The sequence below is a fragment of the Pangasianodon hypophthalmus genome, chromosome 6 (genome assembly GCF_027358585.1).
Source record: "Pangasianodon hypophthalmus isolate fPanHyp1 chromosome 6, fPanHyp1.pri, whole genome shotgun sequence".
Classification (NCBI taxonomy): domain Eukaryota; kingdom Metazoa; phylum Chordata; class Actinopteri; order Siluriformes; family Pangasiidae; genus Pangasianodon; species Pangasianodon hypophthalmus.
Genome location: NC_069715.1, coordinates 14,570,605 through 14,584,642, shown reverse-complemented (window position 1 = coordinate 14,584,642; position 14,038 = coordinate 14,570,605). Strand labels below are relative to the sequence as shown.

The following is a 14,038-nucleotide window of genomic DNA, read 5'->3' as shown; positions in this document are numbered from 1 at the left end:
CTTTTGTGGAAGTGCTATCCATGTATTCCATCAACTCTTGGAAAAATGGAATCTCTTGGAATTGGAATGTGGTAGCAACTCTCACACCAAAGCAGCCTTTGCATTATTTGTTTAAACTTATGTGCATTCACAAACATGCATCTTAAATTAATGACTCCTCCTGGATGGCTTACATAGACTGGTTTTTGGTTCAAATTTGTTAGGAGAGTATATTTTGCAAAATGCAAAATAGTGCCTTTCTCAGGACTAATTCTCTGTACATGAGCTCAGTTTACAAAATAGGCTTGATAGTGTGAACATATGGTCTGATATGCAAAATATTAGAGGATTATAACACACTAAGCTAGCTAGCTCTCTAACTTAGTTAATGTTAGTGTAATGTTAGTAACCTAGAGACATGGCTGTTATTAATGTTTTGACCACTGGTTACAAAAATCTCTGAGAATATAACAATGAAAATCAAGATTCAGACCAGACATCTGGCTAGCAATTACATATGCTACATATTACAGTGCAGTACAGTACAGTACAGTACAGTACAGTACAGTATAGTAGAACTGACCAATGAAAAGAAACTGATATATTAAAAGTCAGTAACTGAACTTTCTAATACGCCAGTGATCATTAGATTTTTGTGTACAAAGCTTATGTGCGAAATAGTCAATACATATAGTTCTGAAGGCAGCTCTGGCTCAGAGACAGAACAAAATTGATTGGTTAACCAACCAAAAAAAAAAAAAAATCCCATATAGCAATATAGTAAGTAACCATATGAGATTAATTTCTTGTCACTGCAAAATTTTTCCAGAACTTTGTCCTGGACATGTTTTGCTAAATCTGTGTTCTTCATGATGGTGTTTGTGAAGGTATTAGAAATGTAACCACATATAAATACACTATTTGGAACGAAAAGATACAGAACAGATGTGTTCTAAACAGATACAAAAAGAGATAGGTGTTTATTTATTCTTTTTTTTTTTCAGAAAAAAAAAAAATTCTTGCCAGAAAGATTCACAAGGCATCAGGTTGAGACTAGCTTGCATCGAGACTGGTATCCCAAAAACAATAACAAAAAAACAACAAAAGTTACTTTTACATTTTTATTTTCAGGTGTTTTACATTTCTAAATTCTTTAGAAAATATTATGGGCAGGTATCAATGAAAAATAATCACTGTGCAACCTGGATTAAAAGAACAGTCCCATGCACGTTTCTAGCTGAAACCATTTTTGAACTTGAGTGATGTAGCTGAGGCTGTGGAAGTGTCAGAGGCAGAAATCACACATCATCCTGACAGAGCTGGCATTTCTATATTTGAGTTTTTCCCCAGTGTTTCTGGGGCATAGTGGTAAAGTTCATATTTAATTTAAAAAAAAAAAAAAAACTTTGGGTCTAAATCCAAAAAAAGATACAGGTACAGATAAAGATAGTGGCATTACATTACGCTCCTATTATGTATGTCACAATAACAAGCTCTGGGGACTTCTAGCTTTTATTTTTTTTTATTTGTAATTAATTTTGCAAACTACACTTACCAAACACTTTAATAGGAGCATCTGCACTCATGTGGCAGCAGCTCAATGCATAAAACTGTGCAGATACACGTCAAGAGCTTCAGTTAATGTTCACATCAACCATGTGATCTCATTGGACTTGAAACGTGTGATCTCAGTGACTACGGAATGGTTGTTGGTGCCAGACAGGCTGGTTTGAAGATTTCAGAAATTGCTAATCTCCTGGGATTTTCACCCACAAGAGTCTATGGAGTTTACACAGAATGGGTACAAAAGGCTGGTTGATGAGAGAGATCAGAGGAGAATGGCCTCAGAGGAGACTAGTTTGAGCTGACAGAATGGATACAGTAACTCAAATAACTACTCTCTACAACCATGGTGTGCAGAAAAGCATCTCAGAACACACATATTGAACCTTGAGGCAGATGGGCTACAACAGCAGAAGACCACTCCTGTCAGCCAAGAACAGGAATCTGAAGCTACAGTGGTCACAAGCTAACCAAAACTGGACATCTGAAGACTGGAAAAAGACCAGGGGATATTTCTCCCATCTTTAACTAACCGGTTGTGGGTATGTGCCCACTTTTTTTGGAGATGAGTTACCTGAAATACTCAAACTAGCCCATCTGGCACCAACAACCAAAGACATAGTCCCAGTCAAAGTCACTGAGATCATATTTTTCCCATTTTGATGAACATTAAATGAAACTCTTGACCTGTATCTGCATGATTTTATGCATTGTGTTGCCGTCACCTGATTGGCTGCTTAATGGATAATTGCATGAAGGACCAGGTGTATATGTATTCCTATTAAACTAGCCAGTGAGTGCATATTGATCATTTCCCACATTTCAATATTATAGGCTATTTTGTGTTGATTTATGGCATATAATCCCCCCTCCAAAAAAATCCTGTCAGTTCCAGGTGGTAACACTACCAAATGTGTGAAAGTTGAAGGGGTTGGATTGTACAAGGCACTATACAGGATGTGATTTGAGGTCAGAGATGAGGTGGCAAGGCTAGCTGTGTGTGCTTGATGCTAAACCCTAGACAATGTAGTGACTCTGTGGTGTACCACTGCTCTCACTGTGTGGTCTCTGATATAAAACCAGTCATCTTAAGCCACAGTAAGGCTGCATGACATAAAAATGTCGGCGAGTGACAGGTTCAAAAAGGCCCGCCCAGAATGGCGCGCGCTCACGTCACTCCCCCCGGTGTGTAGAGCTCTGTCAGGTTCAGCGCGCGCGCACACACACACGCGCACACACACATAGAAACAACTAGCAGCTGGAATACGGCTCGCTTCACGCCTACGCTGAAAACCGCGACCTGTTCCTGAAACTGTCTGGCCTGTATTGACCACCCGTTTCCCTTTCGTGTGAATACGAACCGTGTTTCGTTTTTTTTTTCCTCCGTGAGCGATTCGCTTGTGGTTAAATCCGTGCCGGATGCGTGTGTTGACGGTGTGTGTGGCGCGCTCACTCCAACGGACCGCTACAGAGAGAAGAACATGGCGTCGGAAGGAGCGAAAGGGGAGCAGCCGCCTCCGCTGCAAACACTGCTAACCGCTGGCCATGGAAGCGTCGAGACGGTGAGAGAGCACGCGCGCACTTCACGCTTTTCTCCTCAATAATAAGCATGCACGTGCAAGAATGGGCTTCAAATAAGAGATTGTTTTGCATATTTATCACCGCGCTATTGCTCAACTCCTCCAGAATCCTAGTGAGCCTATGGGTTGACTGCTGGTCTGAATAAGAGCTGTCGCTTGTTCCAGTATCAAAATAAACACTTCACGTCCTTGAATGATACTGTGACTATGTTGCACTGTTTTGTAGGTTATAACACATTATTGTTATTATTTTTTTTTAAATAAGAAAAGCTCACTCAAAGCCACAGTGTAACGTTATCCTCAGTAGACAGCGGCGCAGTGATTTTTTTTATTTATTTATTTTTACAGTCATAATGAAGCTTGAAGGGCTTTTTCCATCGTCTTCCCATTAATAGATTAGTCACAATTGCATTTTTTTTTACGTCAGCATCTCGAAGTAGCTTGGTCACGGTTTATGATTGTCTTTGAAGGATGAAAATATTTTTGACATGATATAATGAATAATGACAGAATGAACTGTTGCTCGTCAAGGATGAATTAGAATAAATTAACATGACAATGTGTTAGTTCCAGTAGAATTATATTAAGGTCAATAACCTGCTTGTCATCTTTGCAAACTATGACCTATATTTAGAGATATGTAGCCATCAGTAGGCCTTTACCTTGGAGTGAATGATTTTTGCTTGATATCCATGTAATCCATACAAATTTTGATTACAGACCTTCTGATCATTAACCTACTGGAATTTTGTTGGCATTCAGTTCAAAAAATGATCAACCTGCATGCCATAATCCTGCTGATCAGCTCTTATGAAAATGGGTCTTGGCCCCAAGAGAACAGCAAAGGAGCCTGTGTAAATACTGATTAATTTTGTCTTCAGATTATACAGATTCATCCATAATATTCATTAGGGTCTGTCTATACACTTGATCACCTTGTTATTTAATTCGACGTTAACATAAACGCCGTTTTCCTGACTTGTCATTCAGGATACCATTGACAGTGACACGGTTGCATCTTTCAATAGATTTGCAATTACAGTGTGTTAAACTCTGTATGTGTTTAGATATATGGTAACGAATAGGTAAAAGAAATCAAGGAAGGCCGTGAGCAGGGCCGAGAAGAGAATAGACGAGGAGGGTGGGGGTGGTGGGCTTGTTGGGGTATGTTCACTGGAGATGTTTCTAAATTGGTCTGAATTTCAGTGACTCAGCTGACATAGTAGCATGTCATACAGCCAATCTGAGCTGTTTTAACAGCCAGAGGCTCGTTTACGTGTACCGTTAGACAGAACAGGTGCTCTGGCTATACCGCTATCCCTTGGTTGCGCTGTGTCAGCCATAAATCTCTGTTTCGTGGGTTCATCCCAGCTCCTCTCAAGGGCTTGCAAGGGTATGGCAGTACTGCGTGTGTGTATTTGAAGTCATTTATTCTCTGTGCCCACGCAGGAACTTCTTTTGTTTATTCTCAGTAGGATCTGATTCACAGAAGGAGTATCTTTTGACAAGAACATGCTGGGTGGGTGTTCCATCTGGTTAGAGAAAGAGTTCTGACAGAATGTAGTTTGCTGACAACTTAATTAAAGCTAAAAAAGGATATTTTCATGAACATTAAAACTTAGTCACCAGAAATGTTTATAAATCTTGTTTTTACGATTAAATCTTTTCATGGAAGATGAAAATTTGAGTGAGCACACATATCTGTTAGAGCCTATCATCATTTAGCACCTGTTTAGCAGGGGAAGGGGGTATATGTGTGTAGGTGTTGGGGCATTTTCAATTTTCATATTTATAAAACCTTTTCCTAATGGGATAAAACTGTAGGCAGGATTCTGTGCCTCTTTTGTTGGACCTTTTTTGTAGATTTGCCATGCCAGTAATTATTATTTAATATAGAAAAATGTGGTTGGTATTTAGGTGACTTTAAGCAAGAAATTAATTACTACAGACATGTATTTATCTAAATTTAGTTAAGTCCTTAGTCTTTAAAATGTGATCACAATGGAAAAGAATATGAGTGTGGGATAATTTGAATGAATTTGATTGAGGCTGTACCTGTGCACATCCCTTCTGGTCCCATTTTTCCAGTCAGGCTGGGAAACAACTACAGCTTGTTGTCTATGGGTGGGCTTTGGTAGCACTATGTTCATAATTGCTTCTCTCTATGTGTTACACAATAAAACAATGGCCTATGGTTGATCATTTTTAATGTCAATTCAAATGGCCTCTTCCTGTCAGTGTAGGTGGTTCTCAGCTATACTGAGTGACAAAAGCTACCAGACTATAGTGATCTTAAACATATCCTGCTGCAGTCATGTCTGCACAAACATTATACTTCTAAAGTAAAAGACTATGCACTATTTATTCAGGTGTCAACATAGCTTTCATTCCCTACAGCTTATGATATCACTGTTCAAGTAACAAACCTTCAAGTCAAAAACATTTGATTGTTCCTACCCCCACGCACACTAGATTGCCAGTAAGTCCTGTTTAAAGGCACCGACTCAGTCGTTTTCCTGGAACACAGTAATATTCCCAGAGCACCAGGCTAGAAAATGCTATTTGCAGGCAGAAAGCTTATTGATTGTATGTTTTAGGACTGTTTTATGTCATATGTAATGAAAGGGTTAAGGACAATGAAAAGGGTCAAGACTCTTTCTCTGCTTTTAGAAGGGCTCACCGAATATTCAGCAAGTTATAGTACATTTTATGTCAGTTTTATATGATGAATGCAGGTTCCAAATCAGTGTACATGTAAAATCAGAACAGGTTGCAGTATATTAAATATTAACTGCCTGCTGCTATAAACTAGTAACTGCCATTTTGTTCTTGCAGCTGTTGATTTTGTTTATGTAATATATTTGGAAATGAACAGCCTAAAGTGTTGACCCTATTAAATTAAAATATAGCAGGCAAAATGACTTTTTCCAATGAGGAGTAAGACATCTCTTCAGTGAAAAAAATGACATTAACAGCAGTAGTGGTATTAGATAAAATGAATATGCAATACAATGTAATGTACACAGTAATTCATATTCATTCACTGAATTTAGGTAAGCAATACTGTATCAGGAAATATAGCCATTTTTTATTTTGTTTTTGTGATCATAATGCATATACAGAAACAAGACTGGCGTGTTTTGTATTTTTGATAGTACGTGGTGCAGGGCAGTGCAGATGGAAAAACAGGGGCTGGGGTTAAATGAATACATTACATGTGGTGTGGTTAGGTGTGCTGCTGAGATCAAATCAGCAACTCTCCTTCTCTTTAAGAACCGAGTGTATGCAGTGAAGCACAACGAGACAGTTTTTGTAAAGACGCACAATTAGATTTCACTTAGAGATTTTACTGTATATTGATTTTTAGTGGTAGAAATAACCAACTGACTGGCAAAACTTACAGCAAATAAATTTTCCATCTTCACTATATTTTATGTTGATATTTTAGTAGCATCACAAACATAGAGACTTGGATACAAGTGCACACATTTTTATTCTGAATGCCACGATCTACAATAATGGCATATAGTTCACCAGATCGCAGTTTGTCCACTGGTTTCCCACTATAAACACTATTAAATATCTTATTATTATCATCCCTGCATCCGTGCTAAGAGAGGGTCTTGGTGGAATTTGAATATCATACCCCTTTTGCGTTCCACCCATGTCAGTGCAGCATTAATTTATGACCATGAAAATAGCAACAGAATGCAAACTAAAAAAAAAATTGGCTTGTGTTCAACAAAAACTGCAACACACTGGCATTAGCCAAAAAAAAATTAAGCTTGCGGTGATGTAATATGATGTCTTTACTTTGTTTACTCACTCAACACAAGCATCGGAAACATGAATGTAACATTGTCATGCCAAGAAAGCACATTGAACTGAACTGAAAAAGGATGTTGCACTATAGCCGATAGATTATTCTGTCACTCAAAGACTGTTTGGGGCACAATTATGCTTCCACTCTGCAATGACAAAAAAAAAATCTGATGAAAGCATCTTCTAATTAGCTTATTTAGAAACCTGTAACTTCTCCTGAAAGCGCTATCAGCAGGCTAAAGAGTGATATGCAGGAGAAGGAGGTTGTCTTTGAAAGCATTGGCTTGTGGTTGAATTAATCACTATACAGCTTTAGGCAGTGTGAATCTGCTCTCTTCACCTTTAAGTAATGGTTGTCTTTTTACAATTCTACTCAAAGTTGAGGTTGTAATGCCTTTGTTGTATTTCATTCTGTAAAAGTCTGTAATTGTCAGCTGTCTCTGCTCTGACCACGCAGCACTAACACATCACCATCGAGAATCTTAGCGGCTGTCCAAAACTTGCTGAAGTGCCCACATTTCTGTGTCTGTATGTTTCAGAAATGTGAGCTGAACATGGACAACCTGAGCAAGCCAGAGCTCCTCACCCTCCTGAGCATCATGGAGGGAGAGCTGGAGGCCAGAGACCTGGTCATTGAGGCTCTTAGGGTAAGTGACTTTTTGCCTGATATACAAAACACCCAGTATTCCAGTATACACACACTTGCTGACAATTGGTGATTTTTAAATTTTTGTTATTTTTTATTTATTTATTTTTTAAGCAGTCCAAGCACTGAAGGTGCTGGAACCCTATTATAATTGTTAGGATTTTTCTTTCTTTCTTTCTTTCTTTCTTTCTTAATTATCAAAAACATGTTACATTTGTAAGCAATATGGCTGCCGCATGTCAGTCAATTCTAATGAGGCAGAACCTAATTTACTCAAACAGCAGTAACTCATTGCTGTTACTCATACTGATTTCTTGCATGGATTTTCTTGCACGAACCTTGGCAAGAAAGCCACATACAGGACAAAATTCTGAGGTCATATGCAAAGGTTGGGGCATGATCATACATAGGGGTGGAGCTAAAGCCAGATAACTGTTTCTCAGGAATCCAACTGAGCTGAAATTTGGTATGCTGCATCTATGTGCTAATCTGTAAGTGGATTTTTGATGATGACCTAATTACTTAGAAAAGATGGCCACCATCAGCCAATCAGCTTTCAGCAGGCATTTGACAGGGTTAACATTGAGCAGTAGTATGAAACTTGAATGGTAGGTTTGGGTACGGACCCACTACTGTCTATTCATTTTTGTAGATACACAAACAAACATATCTCTTGGAAAATAACGTGTACAGTGAAAAGTATTTTTTTAGGTTCTTTTTTGCTCAAAATTTGTGATAATTTGCATAATATGTGAAACATACATTTTCAAACTAGTCCTAGGATTTTTAGTCTATCTTCACACTCAGTAGAGTGTGATCAAAATCATTTTGTAAACAGTATGGTCACCATACATCAATCAGTTCTAAGAAGGCAGAGCTGGTTTACTCACAGCTATAATTCATGATTGGTTATATGGATTTGAACCGAACATGAAAGACTTGTTCAGTACAAGGTTCTGAGGATGTCTGCAAAGGTTGGAGGGGTGATTAGGTGCAAACAGACATTTTAAGCTGAAACATGCCTGCCTTCAGCCAGTCAGATCTCAGCAGATATTATACACCAGGTACCGTTACAAAAGCTGATAAGTTGTATTCACCTATGGTCTCTTTACCGTTCTATGTATCTTGGCAGTAATGATGAATTGATTACTTAAACAACATGGCTTCCCTTGGCCAGTGAGCTTTCAGTGGGAATTTGATGGTTAGAATTGAACTACGGTTACTGAATGTGAACAGTCACTAAACCTGCCTGCACATAAGACACTTTCTCTGTTGATGGCTTTAATGCTGCTGCATCCTATGTGACATGATCAGTCCTTGCTAACAATCATATTGGGTTTTGGGTAAGAGACTGATTTTTAGTCTGCTTTGATGCCGGCTTTGCCAAAGAGTGCATTAAGGTGCATAGAGATACAGTCCAGATACGGTCCAGACACAATCCAGATAAAATCACATTAAAAACAGTCTGTTGTGTTGACCTTGTCATTGCCAGTCCTGATTGTCTGAAATGCTAGTCTGTTGAACTATATGCTAAGATATGAGTGAATGAGTGAAAATGGGTTAATAGTGCAAAAGGTATATTAAACTAGACCAAATTTGCAGTCTTTGCTAATCTATTAGATAACCAAATATGTCTAAATTTGGTTAGTAATGTATGGTTTTGTACCTTGTTTATGTACGTACTGTATGTGTGTATGCATGCTTGAACAGTAAGATGACAAGCTTGTTAGATTTGGTATGTTAAGGCAATGTTCCTAAAGTGGTAAGATAGAATGATGGGAAATAGTAGAGAAAGAGCTATGAAAAACCTCAAATCTCCCCAGAATAGTTACGGTCCAGTGTTCATGTTTGCATCCAGTGTCTTGCTGTGGAATGAAAAGTCAAGCTACTTGCAACATTTCCAACATCAAGGTCAGAAATGACACTATTTTTGAGTGTTCTAGTACAGCGTGTCTCAAAATGGTTATGTTTGTAAGATGGCCTATAGATATAATTTTCTTCATATTTAAGCATAACAGGGCAGCTGTCAATTTTATTTTCTCCTGCACTCTGTGTTCCCTCTTTCATTGCCTCTTTTCTCTGTAATGCCTTTCATTGCACTCCCTCTGTTTGTTCCCTTGGCTCCCAGTGTTCCCCAGTCAGCTCTTCCCTGTGGATATTCCATTTCTGTAATTCTCTGTTGTCCTTCATCCCACTTTCCTCCATCATAGGAATCATAAGCTGAAAGTACCATTTGTTCTTTCTAATGGGGGAAATGGGCCAGAATAAGTAGGGAGAATATAAAGCTGGATAAATCCAACGAGTCTATTAGTTGGGGAATTTTATGGAAAATTGGAGTTTCGTGGATCAAAGCGGCCGCTCCATGCATTATTAAGAGGTCCTCAACTGTGTGATTAATTAGCGAACTGACTGTTGTATCACTTTTCATCAGCAGATGAAACAAATTGGCGCTGAGTCACATGCTTGATGACATTTTCATGCTTGGTTTCAGAGGCAGTCAATGTTAATAAGTGTAGGTCACATGAAAATAATAGGGCACTATTTTTGTGGCCTTTGCTTAGTGATCTGAATGTAGTCATGTGAAGTGGACAGTATTGAATGTACTAACAAAACAAGTTTCTTTAACCTCATCCTTCATTGCATGTGTTGGCAGCTGAAAAAAAAGCCAATAGAGACAAAATATAGGAGTTTGTTGCTACCTAGCTTAAACTATAGTAATTTGAATGGTACAATAGAAGCAGGTTGACCAGCTTCCACAGAGCATCAGAGTCATGATGGAAACATTCTTGAACACAGTTTGTGTTCTGTGTTCAGGTGCAAAATCTGTGATGTTCCAGTCTACATGACTCATGTTCACAGCGTAAAATAAATCTGTGGATTGGGTCGATAAATATGTCACATCCAATTCGCTACCAGTACAGCATTTCAGGCCAGTATCGGCCTCAATACTGATACTCAGTATCAGCTTAGTGTATCATGACTGAATAATCAGCTTGCTTTTGCATATATCAAGTCATGTAATATTATTTTTATAGCACCTTTCACAAAAATGAAAAGTTGATGTTTAGGTTTGCTAAAGCTTTGTGACAATTTTTAAATTACTTTTAAAAAAGCTTACGTCAATAATTAAGGTCTTTGTGAACGTGCAGGAGGAAGCTTGAACATGAATCGGATTCAGCCTTTTGGTCATTTCCTGTCCGTTTCTTTGATGGCTCATCAGTAACAAGGCACCAGTGTTGCTGTGCAGCTGTTACTCTGTTCAGATGGAGCCGTTCAGCATGCCATGAATGTGTTCACTGCGACTACCACGTGACCTGGTGGCAGGGCCATCACTAGGCCAAACTGGCAGCAGGCTCCGAAATAAATGCTGCGTGCATGTATATGTGTTACAGCAGGAGAGAGAGAGAGTACAAGCAGACATATTTAGCTCTTGAGCTATGCATGGCTATTTTTATTTTCGTGTGTCAGGTTTAAGCTAAAAGGATGCTAGACCTTGCTTGTGCTTTGCATTATTGTAAAAGTGACTGTTTTACTTTTACACAGTGGGACATATTGTGGGAATATTGTCTCACTGTTTGCATCTCAATATTCATCATTTAAACCACTCAGGCCAAGACATTTTTGTTGTAGGTGTAGATGAATTGAGTATGTTATGTCAGCCATTGAACATCCAGGAGTGGTATATATTTTGCAGGCTCAGGCTATTAGTGAGAACAGGGGTCCTGCTGACTGTGCACTGCATATCAGAGCTCTTAGTGCACTTTGCTCAACTCATTTTCCCTCTACTTCTTTTCCCTTCATCCCATTTGTCATTTTTCTGCTTTAAAACAGCCTCTTCAGACTGGCTTACCTGACAGCATGCAGCACCATGGTGAACAGCGCAGTGTCAAAAAGCAGAACCTCAGGCTGCTACTCACTCAGAAAGTAGATGAGGGGAAGTGTTTTTTTGTTAGTTTATCTGCCTATATCTTTATCTCTCTCTCTTTCTTTTTTATATATAGTATTACCCTTTAGTTTAGATATGGCTCTGCCTCCATAGCATGTCAGCCACTGCCCTGAATCATAAAAGCCTTAAAAATAACAGTAGTATTTTCAATAAGATGCCTGACTGGAAATCACTTTGACTAAAGTGAGTGACTGACATTTTAAGTGAGATTCTAATTATTAGTGAGACTGACAATTGAGAACCAGAAAGCACTATAGTCAGACAAGACTCAGCAACTCATATTAATTTCAGCCAAGTTAGTTTCAGCATAGTAAATACTCTAATATTCGTTCATCCTTAACACCGATTAATTCTCAGAGATTCAACTACACTTAATCAAATGTTGTGGAATCTCTGAGAATTAATCAGTCTTACGGTTTTACCCAAACAAATTTTTTGAAGGAAATCAATATTTTATTGTTTATGTGTTTCGCGTGTTCTCCGGTTCTCCGGGAAGACAAGAGACACACCACTACACTGACACTGACAAACATGGAACAGACAGGAAAAAAAAACCCTGTATTAATGCACTTAACTAGGTAAGTAGCTCAGCATACATTATTACGTTAAGTCATTTACCAATTATTAGCCAAGTCAATTAGATTTCCAGGCAACCAATATAAAAAAATTTATAGTGATAATGTTTTTGTCCACATTGCCTAGCTCTATGTTAACACCTCATAAATGAAGTCATCCTACTTTCAGTGGAAGGAAAATAATCTGAGGAGATAGTGTCCCAATATTAGCAGAGAGTGAAGTTAAAAACAACGCTGCTGACAGTGTTCTGCAGTCTACAGCCCAGAGTGCATTGCACTATACTTCATCTTGTGTTGCTGCATGATACTATAGAGGCTTCTTTGTTCTCTTTGCATGGCCGTGGGAAGAGTCGTGGTCCCAACTCACTGTGGATGCAGCCAGACTCAAGCTCTGAAGAACCTGGCTTACTTGGCTGTCCTTTGATAGAAGAACAAAAAATTGGTTCTTGACTTAGCCCTAAAATTTCCATGCACACTGATAAAGCTGAAAATCCCAGACAGTGCTTTGGAACGGTACCAAGAAATGTCTTTGGTGACAGTGAATACACACTGTCCCAACTTATCTGAAACACGATTGTAGCATTAGTGCTGTGCATATTGTGCAGTGTTACACATTGCACTATGTTATGTGATTTACTATATCTGGTGGGGGTTTGCATAGGGCATTTGTCCTACCCTAAAAAACAAAAAAGGTCTAAAGAAGTCAAACTATAAGCAAATTCAAATAAATCACCCTGTTACTTGTTACTGCTGTTATATAAACATAATAAATAGTGATGATTTTACAGCAGAATTAGTCCTTACAGTAAAGAAATTAATTAAATAACCTCGATAATATAATCAGTTCAGATACGAATCAGTTTTGTTCAGTTTCCATGGTGATGTTACTTACCTATAGGCGGTCTAGAATGCATTTAGAGAACGAGGGAAAAAAGTAAGCAGTTGGCTTTATTTTCCAGTCTGCAGAACTAGCTTTCTCTTGTTACAACTGATTACTGCTAAGAATCCAGTTATGCTATAGCCATATCTGCTAGCTTTCTTCAGCACATGCCTCTTTGCCATAATCCAGTGATATTTGCATACTGAGGTGTCAGAATGTGTGCACAAGAGAACAGAGCTTTAGCCATTTAGGTGCATATCAACCAGCTAAATCCAAAGTACTTGAAGGAAATGTGATCACTATTCATAGCTAGTGAGTAATATATGTAAGTCTGCAGTAATTTAATGCATGCCTACCTTTTAAAGGAAGACCATGTTATTATTATGGTAAGATATGTAAAATATGCATGTGCACTCTAAATTTGGAGTTTGATAAATTATTTTGAGAGATATGTTTTTATTCAAATAATGTTATGCAATCAACTTTCATTCAGAGAAATCACAACAGTAATATAAAGCATTGGGGGGCATGGTAGAGCGTCAGCAGTGGACGGAGAGGAGGTGGGTCGACCTGGCAGGTAATGCGTGATGATTCTCACCTGTGTCTTATTACCACCTGTCTGCTTATTTGTGTCTCTTTGTGCGTTCAGTAACTGCCGTAACCAGAGAAAGAGAGACAGTGTGATATAGTTGGCGGAGCTTGCGAGACAGGCATGAACGCATGCACACACACCCACATGCTGTGAAGCGTGAATTTGAACTTGACGGAGTGAAAACTGCAAGTCCGGGATGGACCCGTTTCGGTCGAGTTGTTTTGGGTTTGAGTATTTGAAAGTGCCCTGAAAAGCAGGGACTGAATATACACGAGCCTGGAGCTCAACAAAAATTCTACCTGTCTTCAGAGTCTTCCAACACACTCTCACACACCAGGGTTCTACATTGACCTATTAAGAAGATCGACCAGTGGTTGTCTCCCAATCGACTGGTCGCTCACGATCAATGTAATGAGCACCCCTGTTCATTTTGTGTCATGTCATTAAAAGAGTTA

General features: G+C 38.7%; 1 protein-coding gene across 4 annotated transcripts in view; it reads left to right on the top strand.

Moving 5' to 3' along the window:
- Positions 1-2,745: 2,745 nt before the first annotated feature.
- Positions 2,746-14,038, top strand: part of cttnbp2 (cortactin binding protein 2) — a 61,627-nt gene continuing 50,334 nt past the window's right edge. The window contains exons 1-2 of one of the 4 annotated variants that reach the window (XR_008301885.1): positions 2,746-3,104; positions 7,484-7,591. Coding sequence is in view for 3 of the 4 variants with exons in the window: in XM_053234732.1 (XP_053090707.1) it covers positions 3,024-3,104; positions 7,484-7,591 (189 nt within the window). In the remaining variant the exon portion in view is untranslated. The remainder of the gene's footprint in view (positions 3,105-7,483; positions 7,592-14,038) is intronic. The other 3 variants (XM_053234732.1, XM_026927341.3, XM_026927342.3) reach the window with 3 other exon arrangements.